This window comes from Ornithorhynchus anatinus, chromosome X1 (assembly GCF_004115215.2).
Source record: "Ornithorhynchus anatinus isolate Pmale09 chromosome X1, mOrnAna1.pri.v4, whole genome shotgun sequence".
NCBI lineage: Eukaryota > Metazoa > Chordata > Mammalia > Monotremata > Ornithorhynchidae > Ornithorhynchus > Ornithorhynchus anatinus.
This window is the reverse complement of record NC_041749.1, coordinates 5707153-5721986: the sequence shown is the minus strand read 5'-3', so window position 1 is coordinate 5721986 and position 14834 is coordinate 5707153. Positions and strand designations below refer to the sequence as shown.

The window sequence follows — 14834 nt, the reverse complement described above, 5'->3', positions numbered from 1 at the left end:
CTCCTCTTTGAAGACAATTTATAGCGCTAAGTTTGATTCATGTAGAACTTTTCTTCTGAAGAACTCCAAGTATACTATCTCATGTTCTTCTTCCAAACCCCTGTAATGTGGGGACAGATGAGTAATATTCCCGTTTCACAGATGTAGAAACTAAGGCCCAGAAATGGCTATAAGATCTAGCTCCTCTTTCAAAACAGCAGACTAAGTCGTTAATTACTGAATCTTTACCTTGCCTCGATGAGCCGTTCATGCAATTAGATTTCCAAATTCTGTGGCAAAAACGATCTTGTGATACACAGAGTTTGCGAGCGTTAGTCGAGTGAGGAAGATAGCGGCTAAGTTTGGGGAGGGCAGCGCCTATAATTTTAAATTTCTTTTCAGGAGCTCTCACAGGTAGTCAGAGCTCCGTCGCATTACAGTGGATCTGGATTACTCGGGTTGTTTCCCAACCTACAATCAGTCGGACAGTCAGTGGTATGTATCCGGCACTTACTGCGTGCAGAGCACTGTACTGAGCACTGCAGTACATGACAGATATGTACATAAGTGCAGCGGGGCTGGGGGGGGGGGGTGGATGAACAAAAGGAGCAAGTCACGGCGACGCAGAAGGGAATGGAAAAAGAGGAAATGAGGGCTTAATCCGGGAAGGCCCCTTGGAGGAGATGGGCCTTCAGCAAGGCTTCGAAGGTGGCGAGAGTCACTGTCAGATTTGAAAAGGGAGGGTGTTCCATGCCGGAGGGAGGATGTCGGCGAGAGGTCCGCCCCACACAGTTAAGCGCTCAGTAAGTACCATTACATCACTGATTGAATGAAGATTCCTTCATGTGAGAAATTTTTGTAGTCAACACCCAGGTTTGTTTATTTGAAAGTACTTGTTAAGTGCTTAGTTTGTGTCAAACACTGTTCTAAGTGTTTGAAGTGGAGAAGCAGCGTGGCTCAGTGGAAAGAACACGGGCTTGGGAGCCAGAGGTCAGGGGTTCGAATCCCAGCTCTGCCACTCGTCCGCTGTGTGACTGTGGGCAAGTTAACGTCTCTGTGCCTCAGTTACCTCCTCTGTAAAATGGGGGTTAAGACTGTGAGCCTCACGTGGGACAACCTGATCACCCTGTATCTACCCCAGCGCTTAGAACAGTGGTCTGCACGTAGCGCTTAACAAATACCAACATTATTATTATTAAGTGCTGGGATAGGTACAGGTCAGTTAACTCGGAAACAGTCTCTGCGCCGCATGGGGTTCACAGTCTTAAGCGGGAGGGAGACCAGGTATTGAATCCCCGTTTTTACCCTTGAGGAAACAGGCACGGAGACGTCAAGCGACTTGCCCCAGGTCACACAGCTAGTAGTTGGAGGAGCTATCGTCAAAGACGGGATTAGAACCCAGATCCTCTGACTTCCAGGCCCGTGCTCCTTCCACTAGGCCACGCTGTGTCGAATGGCTTCTGCCTCGGCTCCCGCTGTTGAGTTCCGGACCTCGGAGGCGGTGCCCAAGTTCACTGGGCCCTAAGGGGAGACACGAATGCTCTGGAGCTGGTGAGGAGTCAGGGGTTTCCAGAGAAAAGTAGTCTAGGTTTGGGTGGATTCAGAGAGACTTCTGCAAAATAGTGTCTATGTTGTCATTATATGTTTTATTATGCATCCCACCATCCTGATTATGATGTCAACTGCATCCAACTGTCTGCTCTGGGTGTCTGGGGAGTTATGAGGTAAAACCCGCTCCTCATTTTAGAGGGGATTCCCCTCTCGAGGGAGTTTACAGTCTGTCAATGAATCCGTCAGAACACTAGGCTATTCCCTTTCAAGAGCCCAGTAGAACTAAGTAGACAGAATCCCTCTCCTCAAGGCTCTTACAGACTATTTTATCTCGGTTTGTCGTCGTGATTTACGTTAGCAGGTGCCTGGCTCCGTTTTCTAGACTGCGAACTCGTTGTGGACGGGGGATGTGTCTGTTTATTGTTGTATTATACTCTCCCAAGCGCTTCATACGGGGCTCTGCATACAGTAAGCACTCAATAAATACGATTGACTGACTTGCCTGTTTGTGTCTTGTTCCTTAGAAGACCTTTGCTCCAAGAGAGAAAGAGAGCAGAGAGCTTCTCCCCCGATCAGACTGTAAGCCCGTCAGTGGGCAGGGATTGTATCTGTTGCTGATTTGTACATTCCGAGCGCTTAGTACAGCGCTCTGCACATCCTAAGCGCTCAATAAATACTATCGAATGAATGCATGAATGAGAGAGCCACTCCCTTCACGCAGAATCCGTCCTTAGCCACTGGCTCCCAGTTTTCCCCTGGGATGGCAGCATTTTTCTGATGCTCTGATTTTACCTTGTCCTTTAAACACTTCCTCGACCACAGAAAAATGCCAATAAAATGTTCCTCCAGTTCGCACTCTATTAATCGCTTAATTTACATCCATGAAAAGAAACTAGTCTCAGAAAGAGCTGTCGATTGGCAGTGAAGCAAAATGCATTGCTTTTTTTCAACTTTTGGAGTGATTCGAGTGATGTCTTGCGTGCAGCAATATTAAAGTACGGAGACGTGATTGGGCGTTGGTTAAACTTGAAACATTTGAAAGGTCTGTATGCTTACACTTATCTATGATTTTTGGTGATCACCTTCCTTGGATTCAGGGCTGGATTTTTTTTAATTCTCCGTATTGGTTGACAGTCTCTGAAAACAGCGTAGCGAGAATGTGGTGCTTCTGCCCTTTGGAGACTGGCCTTTAATTCTGGTTTCCCTCTCCAGGTTATACACATGGGATGGGTGAATGAGAGATTCCAGGGAACCGACTTATCTCAGCTCTATAAATACAAGTTTCTGGCGCTGAAGGGTTCATCCTTCTACATTTTCAGTACCCCACCGGTAAGGAAACTCTTGAATTCCCCTTGGGCATTGCTGAAGGGTATCTCTATTAACCTTGGAAGAATTTTCTTTTCCTGCTTTCAAACATGAAAGTAGGAGTTTCGGAGTCTCGCTAGAGCTTCACTTATTGGGTGATAGAAGACTTCGTCCTCTTTCTGTGAAGCAGCGAGGCCTGGTGGAGAGAGTACGGCCCCGAGAGTCAGAGAACCTGGGTTATGCTTCTGGCTCTTTTCTGCTTTGTGACCTTGGGTCAGTCACTTAACTTCCCTGTGCCTCAGTTTCCTCATCTGCAAAAGATCATCACAAGTCCTGATGATCTTGTTTCTACACCAGTGCTTAGTTCAATGCTTGGCACATAGTGAGTCCTTAACAAATGCCATATTATTGTTGTTATTATCATCACTACTACTATCATCATCCTCTTCATCAGAAACCTAGAGCAGTTTGCTTCATAACTGAAGCGGAAGACGAGATGAGAAGCAGCGTGGCTCAGTGGAAAGAGCATGGGCTTGGGAGTCAGAGGTCATGGGTTCGAATCAAGTCACTTTACTCCTCTGTGCCTCAGTTCCCCATCTGTAAAACGGGGATGAAGACCGTGAGCCCCACATGGGACAACCTGACCACCTTGTATCCTCCCCAGCGCTTAGAACGGTGCTTTGCACATAGTAAGCACTTACCAAATGCCATAATCATCATTATTATTATTATAACTCTTTTGCTCCGTGTCTGGCTTTTCCTTGAAATGAATGAAGTCTGTGCGTCTCCATGAGACCTGGAGGGAGGAGGCTCATGCCATATTCTAGAAAGGGTATGACAGATTCTTGAACCCCAGTCATGGCTATTTGGATAAAGGGGAAGTGGGGAATGGAAGAAATGTCGGCAAGGAAAAACCGGCAGGATTTAGCGAGAGACTTAATGTGAGGCTTGATAGCGAGGGACAGTAATATCAAGTCTAATTCCCAAGGTTGAGAGCTATTAGAGAGGGAGCCTGGTATGGTTGTCAGTCATATTTATTGAGCATTACTGTATGACAAACACTGTGCTAGGCAAATGGGAGAGTATAGTATTACAGAGTTGGTAGACCAGTTCCCCGGTCACAAGGAGTTTATAGTCTACAGCTACCAAAGGAAAGTTGGTGGTTATTGAGTACTCCCGTGCAGTAAAGAGCACAGGCTTGGGAGTCAGAGGACATGGGTTCTAATCCCGTCTCCGCCACTTGCCTGCTATGTGAGTTGGGGCAAGCCGCTTAACTTCTCTGTGTGTCAGTTACCTCGCCTGCAAAATGGGAATTCAGACTGTGCGCCCCACGTGGGGCAACTTGATCACCTCCTTGTATCTACCCCAGCGCTTAGAACAGTGCTCGGGACACAGTAATCGCTTAACGAATGCCACAGTTATTACTATTAAGGATCGATACGGATCCAATGGGGCTCACCTTCCCCATTCACACACGTTAATATCGTTTCAAATTTGAAGAGCTTTATGGTTGTGACAATCCAAGCCCGAAAATTACCCTTTAGCCTGTCAGCACCTAATTTCTGATTGTGGAGGGAAAGGAATCAATCGCCAAAAGTTGACTAGTCTTATAGACTAACTCAACTAACTCTTAAGGGATAAAAATAAAGCAAGGAGATGTAGAAATGCTATGAATAAGACAGTATGTAAATGAAATTCTGCTTGGAATCTTAATTATTACTTTCACACTGATTGTTGAAATCGAATCTTTGATGTAATGAGCACTATCCATCTACAAATACCAATTAAGAAGAAATGACTTAAATTTTAATTTATCAAAATTCTACATCAGTAAGAGCAATCTACCACTCATCCCACATTATCTTGACAGTTTCGACGTCTCTGACAGAAAATAGGGTTTTTTGGGTCCCGCTGCAGGATTTGACAAGATGGATAAGATGATTTTTTTTTTATTAATGTCACGTTCCGCTTGTTTAGAGTAAAACTCGGCGGCTCAATTTTCTTTCCATTGATCCATATCAAAAATTCCAGGCATACAAATGGATTGTCCTACCACAGACATTTAGATTCACCAAAAGCTAGTAACAAGACTCCTTTACTGCTAGACAGGTCCAATTGGGAAGGCTGATATTTATCATAGTTATACAAAAAGCTATACTGTAGCTCTATAGTTAGAGTTCTTTATCACAAAAAAAATGATCAGTGGGGTTTTGGGCAATTTGACAACTCCAATCTGATGTTTTGAGGCTGTAATCACGCAAAGACTGCTCCATCCAATTGCAAAAATAAATGACCATATTTAAGTAATGACAACTTTTGATTGACAAAATCAATCAGCATATAATCATATATACTGAGTGCTTATAGTCAGCCAATTAGATTTATTGAGCACTTACTGTACCAACCACTCAAATAGAACAGATACCTCATCTGTAAAATGCTGATTGAAACTGTGAGCCCCACATGGGACAGGGACTGTGTCCAATCCAATTTGCTTGTATCCACCCCAGCGCTTAGTACAGTGCCCGGCACAGAGAAAGCGTTTAAATACCGTAATTGTTATCATCAGTGAGGAAAGGTAGGAGGGGACAAACCGATGGAGTTTGGTAAGGAGTTTCTGTTTGATGTAGAGGTGGATGGGTAACCAACAAAGGTGCTCGAGGAGTCGGGGGAGATGTGGGACGAGGTTTAGGGAGTCTCCCAACAAAATGAAGAAGTGAACGTAAGACAAATGGGATATTCCATTTTTATCCCTTCATAATATCTTTTTGTACCGAGTTCCTATAGACTGCCTGAAAGCACATTCGTTGTTCGTTCAGTTGCTAAGAAACAACGAGCTGGGCCCCTCTTCCAGATTCCCAGGGATGAGGAAGCTGTTTCCACCATGGACTGTTGTGGGTGACTTTACTCTTTATTCCCAATCCCTTATTCATGCTCGATGCTGCTGTGTGACCCTGGGCAAGTCCCTTCACTTCTCCGTGCCTCAGTTATCTCATCTGGAAGATGAGGCTATGAGTCCCATGTGCTCCATCTAGCAGGCCACACCGCTTCTCGTGCTACAGGCTAACGATTGGCCATTCTCCCCGAGCTGGGCGGGGGAAAGCCTGAAGTTTGAGCTATTTGAGCAGAAAAGCGTATAAGGATTGAACGGACTTGGTTTGTATTCAGGGCGGGTTATGAGAACAAATGGTTCTGTCCTTCAACTAGGTTCTTCGGGGATAGCGCCGAGGAGAAACGATCAATTTCTCTGTGTCTTGCCCAACTCTAGTTAATACCCTGAATAATCAATGGTAGTCAAGTATGCTGACATGTGAAATGTGGGCACCGACTTCAGAGGGGCTGAGGGGTCAACACTCCTTTTAATAATAATTTTGGTATTTGTTAAGCTCTTACTATGTGCAGAGCACTGTTCTAAGCGCTGGGGGAGATACAGGGTCATCAGGTTGTCCCACGTGAGGCTCACAGTTAATCCCCATTTTACAAATGAGGTAACTGAGGCCCAGAGAAGTTGTGACTCGCCCACAGTCACACAGCTGACAAGTGGCAGAGCGAGGATTCAAACTCATGACCTCTGACTCCGAAGCCCAGGCTCTTTCCACTGAGCCACGCTGTTTCACCTTCCTGCTTGCATCTTTCTAATCCACACACACACACAGTCACCCCCACCACCCACCTTTGAAGTGTACAGTGATTGAAGCAACGTGGCGTAGTGGGTAGAACAGGGGCCTGGGAGTCAGGAGGTCATGAGTCCTAATCCTGTCTGTGCCACTTGTCTGCTGTGTGACCTTGGACAGGTCACTTCACTTCTCTGGGCCTCCGTTGCCCCGCCTGTAAAATGGGGATTAAGATCATTCATTCATTCGATAGTATTTATTGAGCGCTTACTATGTGCAGAGCACTGGACTAAGCACTTGGACTGTACAAATCGGTAACAGATAGAGACGGTCCCTGCCCTTTGACGGGCACACGGTCTAATCGGGGGACCATGAACCCCAAGCAAGACAGGGACCGTGTTCAACCTAATTATCTTGTATAAATTCATTCAGTAGTATTTATTGAATGCTCACTGTGTGCAGAGCGCTGGACTAAGCGCTTGGAAATCTACCCAGCACTTAGCACTGAGCTTGGCACACAGTATGTGCTTAACGATTGCCTTTTTATTATTATTATTCTGATTATTACTATTAAAATGCCATTCACCTTTGGAGAGGGTTGGCAGCTATAACTAGCCTGCCCTGAGGTTTTTAAAAAATAGGCTTGAGTTGGAGCAGAATCAATTAATCGAGCACTTTTGTGTGCATAGCACTGTACTGAGCGCTTGGGAGAGTACAGTATAAGTGAGTCAGTAGACACGTTTGCCGTCCGCAACAAGCTTGAAGTCTAGACACCGACGTCAATGTAAGTAAATGAATTACAGGTATTTACATAATAGTGCTGTGGGCCTGAGGGAGGGGTGAATTAAGGGAGCAGATCGGAATTATTTGAATATTAGTCGGGCCAGGATGGGAGAAAAGCACTGGTCTAGGCCTGGAGCCCAGCCGCGACTTCAGAGGTGGGGCGCAGTCATCCCTCTAGTCTGCGAGCACACTGTGGGCAGGAATGTGTCCATCCCCAGCGTTTAGTACAGTTCCATTGAATGAATGAGCTCCACTGTCTCCCATGGGACTCCGATGCAGCTGCACCGGAGCCCATGCATTAGACCCCACTGGTTTGGGTTGCAATGAGCCAGTGCCATTGTCTTCCATCCGTGCGGCTGCTTGGGATCTTTTCAGATATATTGGAACAAAGGGGTGGGGGCTTATAACCAGTAAACAATATCTTTAAATGCAGAGGGCATTTAGACAATCATTATAATAATAATAATAATAACGTTGGTATTTGTTAAGCGCTTACTATGTGCAGAGCACTGTGCTAAGCTCTGGGGTAGACACAGGGGAATCAGGTCGTCCCACGTGGGGCTCACAGTCTTCATCCCCATTTTACAGATGAGGTCACTGAGGCACAGAGAAGTGAAGTGACTCGCCCACAGTCCCACAGCTGACAAGTGGCAGAGCAGGGATTTGAACTCATGACCTCTGACTCCAAAGCCCGGGCTCTTTCCACTGAGCTATGCTGCTTCTCACGTCACCCTGCTCCTCAAAAAAACTCCAGTGGTTGCCCATCCACCCCTACATCTAACAAAAACTCCTCATCATTGGCTTTAAAGCACTTGATGACCTCGGCCCCTCCTCCCTCGCCTCGCTTCTCTCCTTCTCCAACCCAGCCCATACACTCCGATCCTCTGATGCCGCTAACCTTCTCACTGGGCCTCCATCTCATCTATGTCGCCGCCGATCCCTAGTCCGCCTCCTGCCTCCGGCCCTCCCTCCTCAAATCTGAAAGACGATGACTCTCCGCCTTCAAAGCCTTAATGAAGGCCCATCTCCTCCAAGAGGCCTTCCCGGACTAAGCCCCACTTTTCCTCATCTCCCGCTCCCTTCCGCGTCGCCCTGACTTGCTCCCATTGCTCTTCCCCCTGTCCGAGCCCCACACCACTTACAGATCTGCAGTTTATTTATTTGCATTTTCGTTTCTTTCTGAAAGCGTCAACGGAGCATGCAGCCTTTACCCGTTCACGCAGAAAACCTAAAGTGGATGGTCATCTTTTGCTATCTTTCGATAATGATTCGTTTCATTGTATTTTCGTCTAAAATCAACACTCAAATAGGCACAGAATTTACTAGTGCTAACATGGCCTTCAGTGGCAGGAAGCCACTTAAATAGTTTGCTTCCAAGTCATATCCAACTCGGTTATACCATGATTGCCAAATTGGGTTTCTTAAAATTGCTTCTGATGGCTCGGTCCATGCATTGACGAACTGCCGCGTAATTTATATGTTATAGATTGCCTTTTTATGTCATATATTTGATTCTGTGGTGATTCCTTTAACCGACTTTAATGATGTTTGGAAACGTGTCTGCTTCGCGCTTTTGATTTGGGACTCTCTCTCAAACTAGAACTCAACCGAGGAGACGTCGAAGCCGATTGAAAAAAGGACGGTATTTAGGAAAACGTTGCTTAATCTGGTGCTTTCCATCAGGAAATATTGTTTTCTTTCAACAGGAGGGATTTGGAATTTTAATGGCCCTTTATATAGTTGGCACAATTTGCTACCTTTAGCAGAGAGGCAAAATATGTATCCGTTGATTTTGGCAGTAGAAAGCTACCCATGCAGCAGACTCGCTGTGTCCTGGGTTGGTCTGGAAATCTGGTCCGGTCAGATGTTTTATTCTGTGGGAACTTCTAAGACCATCTGCACTGTTGAGAAGCAGCGTGGCATAGTGGAAAGAGCATGGGCCTGGAAGTCACTTGTCTGCCGTGTGACCTTAAGCAAGTCACTTCCCTTCCCGGTGCCTCAGTTACCTCATCTGTAAAATGGAGATTAAGACTGCGACCCCTATGTGGGACGGGGACTGTGTCCAATTCCATTACGATAATAATGATGATAATAATAATGATGATGGTATTCGTTCAGCAAGCGGCGTTGAGGAAAGAGCCTGGGCTTGGGAGTCAGAGATCATGGGTTCGAATCCCGACTCTGCCACTTGTCAGCTGTGCGACTGTAGGCGAGTCACTTAACTTCTCGGTGCCTCAGTTACCGCCTCTGTAAAATGTGGATTAAGACTGTGAGCCTCACGAGGGACAAACTGATTACCCTGCATCTACCCCGGCACTTAGTACAGTGCTCTGCACATAGTAAGGGCTTAACGAATACCAACGTTATTATTATTGTTATTACTATATGCCAGGCACTGTTCTCAGTACTGGAGTAGATGCAAGGTAATCACATGAAGACTGGGGCTCACAGTCTTCATCCCCATTTTACAGATGAGGTAACTGGGGCACACGGAAGTCAAGTGACCGGCCCAAAGTCACACAGCTGACAAGAGGCGGACCCGGGATTAGAACCCATGACCTCTGACTCCCAAGCCTGTGCTCTTTCCACTAAGCCATGCTGCTTCTTTAGACCATAAGCTCGATGTGAACACGTAATGTGTCTGTTCATTATTTTATCGTTCTCCCAAGTGCTCGGTACGGTGCTGTGCACCTAGTAAGCGCTCAGTAAATATGATTGAACGAATGATTGAATGAAATACTATTATTATTATTATTATTATTATTATAAAAATAAACAGACATACACCCTGCCCACACGAGCTTACAGTCTAGAGGTAGGAGAGGGCAAGGCGATTGAGTGGTTTAAAGCCGACGGTAAGAATATGTGCGTAATGCAGAGGTGGATGGGCAGTCGATCATTCAATCATTTGCATTTATTAATCGCTCACTGTGTGCAGAGAGAACCGTATTAAGCATCTGGGAGAATACAGCACGGTAATGTAATAGACCCTTTCCCTGCCCACAAGGACCTTACGGTTCAGAGGATCCACTGGAGGTTCTTGAGGAGTGGGGAAAAATGAACTGAAGTTTCCCATGAATATGTGGCATCAACCCTTAAATCTGGGAGTACGTGGGGGTTGACTCTGTCCTTAATCATTTTTATGTGGCCATAAATGTGATACTTTTCAAAGAAAATGTTGAACTTCAATCACTCATTCATTTTTATTGTGTCCTTAGTGTGTTCAGAACACTATACTAAGAGCTTGGGGGACTACAACAGAGCTGGTAGAAATGTTCCCTGCCCACGGCAAGCTTTCCGTCTAGAGGAAGAGATGGACATTAGAATAAATGAATAGATTACAGAGGTTTGCATAAGCGTTGGGGACCATGGAAAGAACCTGCAGAAAATTGACTAGATTCGAAAATGCGGGTGTCGGATTCCTTCTGCGCTTTAGCGAAAGGTGTTTGCTGAATCGTGATTAGGCCTTTTGTACACAGTCATTTTGACACTCGACGGGCAGTGGTGTGATATCCCGAAATCAGTCGAATTGAAACGTATCTCAGATCAAGGTTTTCGCTACCTATTTTCCAAATGACAGGTGAGATGATTAATATGCCAAATGATAGGCATGAAGCTTAGCGCTATCAACTCTATAGCTGGTGATTTGGAATTTCATTAAAGCAGACGCATACTGCGTCAAAGTTAATCAGATCTACCGATGTTCTAAATGTTCAGGCTGAGAGAGCAAAATGGATTTTCATATTTGCATTTTGTGTTTCTTACAGGTGAGCACATTAGACTGGGTACGTGCTGAAAAAATCTATAACCTCTGTGAGGTGCTATTTAAAGTTCACAAGGTAGGCATCCTGTGGATTTCAGACACTTATATTGACAATAATTTTAGGAAAGACGGAGGTACAGCCCGTACTTCCAGACATCCGGAGGTAGTTGATGAGCAAGCTAAGCATCAACCAGATTTAACTTCCCCGTGGTGTCGGCTGGGAGTGACTGATGAGGGAGGATTTAAAGGAAAAGCACATTTTATTTCCTCTTCTTACTGTAGCGATACTGGTGGTGTTTATCAAACACTTTGTGCCAAATCTCATGCTAATCCCGCAGGTTCAGATTATGGGGAAATGCATGGCGTGATGGAAAGAGCAGGGGCCTGGGAGTCAGAGGACCTGGGTTCTAATCCCGGCTCCTCCACTTACCTGCTGCGTGACCTTAGGCAAGTCATTTCGCTTCTCCCCGTCTCAGTTCCTTCTATTCCTGTTCTCCCTCCTACTTAAAAAGCGAGCCCCGTCTGGGAGCCGATTATCTAATGTCGACCCCGGTGCTTAGTACAGTGCTGGACACAGAGTAAGCTCTTCCCAAATACATTATTAATAAAGCAGTGTGGCTCAGTGGAAAGAACACTTGGGAGTCAGAGGTCGTGGGTTCTAATCCCAGCCCCGCTACTGGTCAGCTGCGTGACTTTGGGCAAGTCACTTAACTTCTGTAGGCCTTAGTTACCTCATCCGTTAAATGGGGATGAAACCTGTGAGCCCCACATGGGACAACCTAATGACCGTGTATCTACCCCAATCCTTAGAAAAGTGCTTGGCACATAGTTAGCACTTAATAAATACCATCATTATTACTATTAATAATCATATCAGTCACAGTACCTGCGTCTTCCCCCCCTTCTAGACTGTGAGCTCGTTGTTGGGTAGGGATTGTCTCCGTCTGTTGCCGAATGGTACTTTCCAAGCACTTAGTACGGTGCTCTGCACACAGTAAGCGCTCAATAGATAACGATCGAATGAATGAATTTCTGTCCCATGTGGGTCTCCCAATCTAAAAATGATGGAGAGGAGGGAATCTTATCCCTGTTTTACGGATGAGGAAACTGAGGCTCAGAGAGGTGAAGCGACTTGTCTGAGGTTATGCAGCGGGCTGAGCTGAGAGGAGAACCCAGATTTCCTGATGTTTGGTGCTATGCCCTGTCTGCTACACATCATGGGTTAAGCTTCCTTTTAGGTTGGTGTTACTATTGTCCACTTCTTGGGTCCCAGCCTCTAGAGTCCAAATTAAAGGAAGCGGTCTCCTACCACCCCTGGTCAATCTGGGGAATCCACTGGAGACAGAGCAGAGAGCAGAGTTCCAGGACGGCAGTGGCCTGAATCCCACCCGATCCTTCCACCATTTTTTTTTTGGCCAGAATCTGCTCACGTAGCCTGCGACACCACCGTGAACGACTCAGCGGGGACGGAGCCGGAGGGTGGAGGGCTGTTCCTTGTGAGCCTGTGGGGTCAAGGGCATCAGCGTGGCCCAGTGAAAAGGGGCCCGAGTGTCAGAAGGACCTGGGTTCTAATCCCAGCTCTGTCCCTTGTCTACTGTGTGTTCTTGGGCGAGTCACGTCACTTCTCTGGGTCAGTTCCCTCATCTGCAAACTGGAGATTAAGACCGTGAGCCCCATGTGGGACCTGGATTGTGTCCAACCTGATTAGCTTGTATCTACCTCGGTGCTTAGTACAGTGCCTAGCACATAGTAAGTGCTGAACAAATACTGTTAATAAGATAAAAGAATCATCGTCTTTCATCATCAGGGTAAGGTCATGGGTTTGAATCCTGGCTCTGCCATTTGTCAGCTGTGTGACTGTGGGCAAGTCACTTAACTTCCCTGGGCCTCAGTTACCTCGGCTGTAAAATGGGGATTAAGACTGTGAGGCTCACGAGGGACAACCTGATTACCCTGTATCTACCCCAGCGCTTAGAACAGGGCTCTGCACATAGTAGGCGCTTAACCGATATCAACATTATTATTTATTGAGTGCTTACTATGTGCAGAGCCCTGTAGTAAGCGCCTGAGAGAGTATACCAGTGCCAATGAAGGAAGGAAAAGTGTGAGCAGTAGTTAAACTCTCCTCTTCCTCTTGCTGCCACTGAGGAGCAAGAAGCTGAAGTGGCATCTTGGCTTCACTTTCGGTCCATTTCAGGCAGGGTGGGCACACTGAGGCTCCCTGCCCTGCCTTCCATCCAGCCCGTAATAATAACAACGATGATGGCATTTGTTAAGCACTTACTATGTGCCGGGCACTGTACTAAGAGCCGGAGCGGATACAAGCAAATCGCTTTGGACGCGGTCCCCGCGTGGGGCTCACAGTCTCAGCCCCATTTTACAGACGAGTTAAGTGAGTCAGAGAAAAGTGAAGTGACTTGCCCCAGGTCACATGGCAGACAAGTGGCGGAGCGGGGATTAGAACCCAGGGAGTCAGTGGGTCATCTCTCCCCATGGAGTTGGCATTCTAGGGTGACCCCATCTTGGCGTGCCCACTGAGAATATCCCTCCACACTGGGATTCATGAATGGAGATACCTTAAGAGCCTCAGCATTCAGAGGAAACATTCATTTAGAGCCATACTGGGAACAGTTTTCCACCAATTTATCCATTGTTGTTCCGAGCAATTTTATACAGAGTCTCCAAAAAATGGCATTCATTATTGTTGGATGTGTGCTACTAAGGCTTTTTGAACACGGCACCCACTGTTCTGTGTTATTTGAGATCACTTGCCATGCATTCAGTAGAGCACTGGGATGAATTTAGGAAATGGCATCATTTCACTGGGATCAAAATTGGAGCCTTCAGGAAGATTTCTAAGAAAACACATCAGGTGTATTTAAATAAAGCTTATTAAAGCAACACAAAATGCTACTAATTATAATAATAATGGTTACACTTACTAAGGACCTGCTATATACCCAGCTCTGGGGTAGATAAGAGCAAGGCGTAGGGGAAAGAGCGCGGGCCTGGGAGTCAGAAGGTCATGGGTTCTACTCCCGGGTCTGCCACTTGTGTGCTGTGTGACCTTGGGCAAGTCACTTCACTTCTCCATGCCTCAGTTCCTTCACCTGTAAAATGAGGGTCAAGACTGTGAGTCTTAGGAGGGGCAGGGACTGTCATCAATCCTATCGTCTTGTATCTACACCGGAGCTTAGAATAGTGCCTGGCACATGGTAAGTGTTTAACAAACACCATAATTATTATTAGTAGTAGTAATGGTAGTAGAGAACATTGGATTTGGCTAGAAAGAGATAATGGCTGACCTCTGAGAGCCCAGTTTTGGTGGACTGAAGGAGGCAGAGGCCAGATTGGGGTTGTCCAAGGAGAGGATTGGGAAGTGGGGACAATAGTTGTAGACACTTTGCTCCAGGAGTTTGAAAAGTAAAGGAAGTAGGAAGTCGTAAGGTCGATGGAGGTTTTAATTTTATTATTATTTTATCATTATTTATTTATTATCTTTAAAAACTATAGGGAAGAAGCCATTCGAGAGCGAACAGTTGAAAAAAAAAAATAATGGTGTCTGAAAAGCGCTTACTATGTACCAAGCACTGTTCTAAGTTGAAGATGGCGGTCAGAGAGGGAAGACGGGAGGGGACGAGTGTTTTGATAAGTTGCGAAGAGATAGGGCCCGGCCTCCCAGGTGCAAGTGGAGGAGATGGATTTCGAGAGGAAGTGGGACGTCCCCTCATGAGATTCTGCTGGGAAAGATGTGAGAGTCGAAGAACGGGCAGGAGAGATTTTAGGGAAATCATGCCTGGTGGTTTCAGTTTTCTCAATAAAGTATGTGGCCACATCAT

General features: G+C 46.1%; 1 protein-coding gene across 3 annotated transcripts in view; it reads left to right on the top strand.

Moving 5' to 3' along the window:
* Nucleotides 1-14834, top strand: part of SNTG2 (syntrophin gamma 2) — a 221672-nt gene that overhangs the window by 149510 nt on the left and 57328 nt on the right. For all 3 annotated transcript variants that reach the window (XM_007673306.3, XM_029049964.2, XM_039910428.1), the window contains exons 12-13: nt 2743-2859; nt 11000-11071. In XM_007673306.3, coding sequence (XP_007671496.1) covers nt 2743-2859; nt 11000-11071 — 189 coding nt within the window. The remainder of the gene's footprint in view (nt 1-2742; nt 2860-10999; nt 11072-14834) is intronic.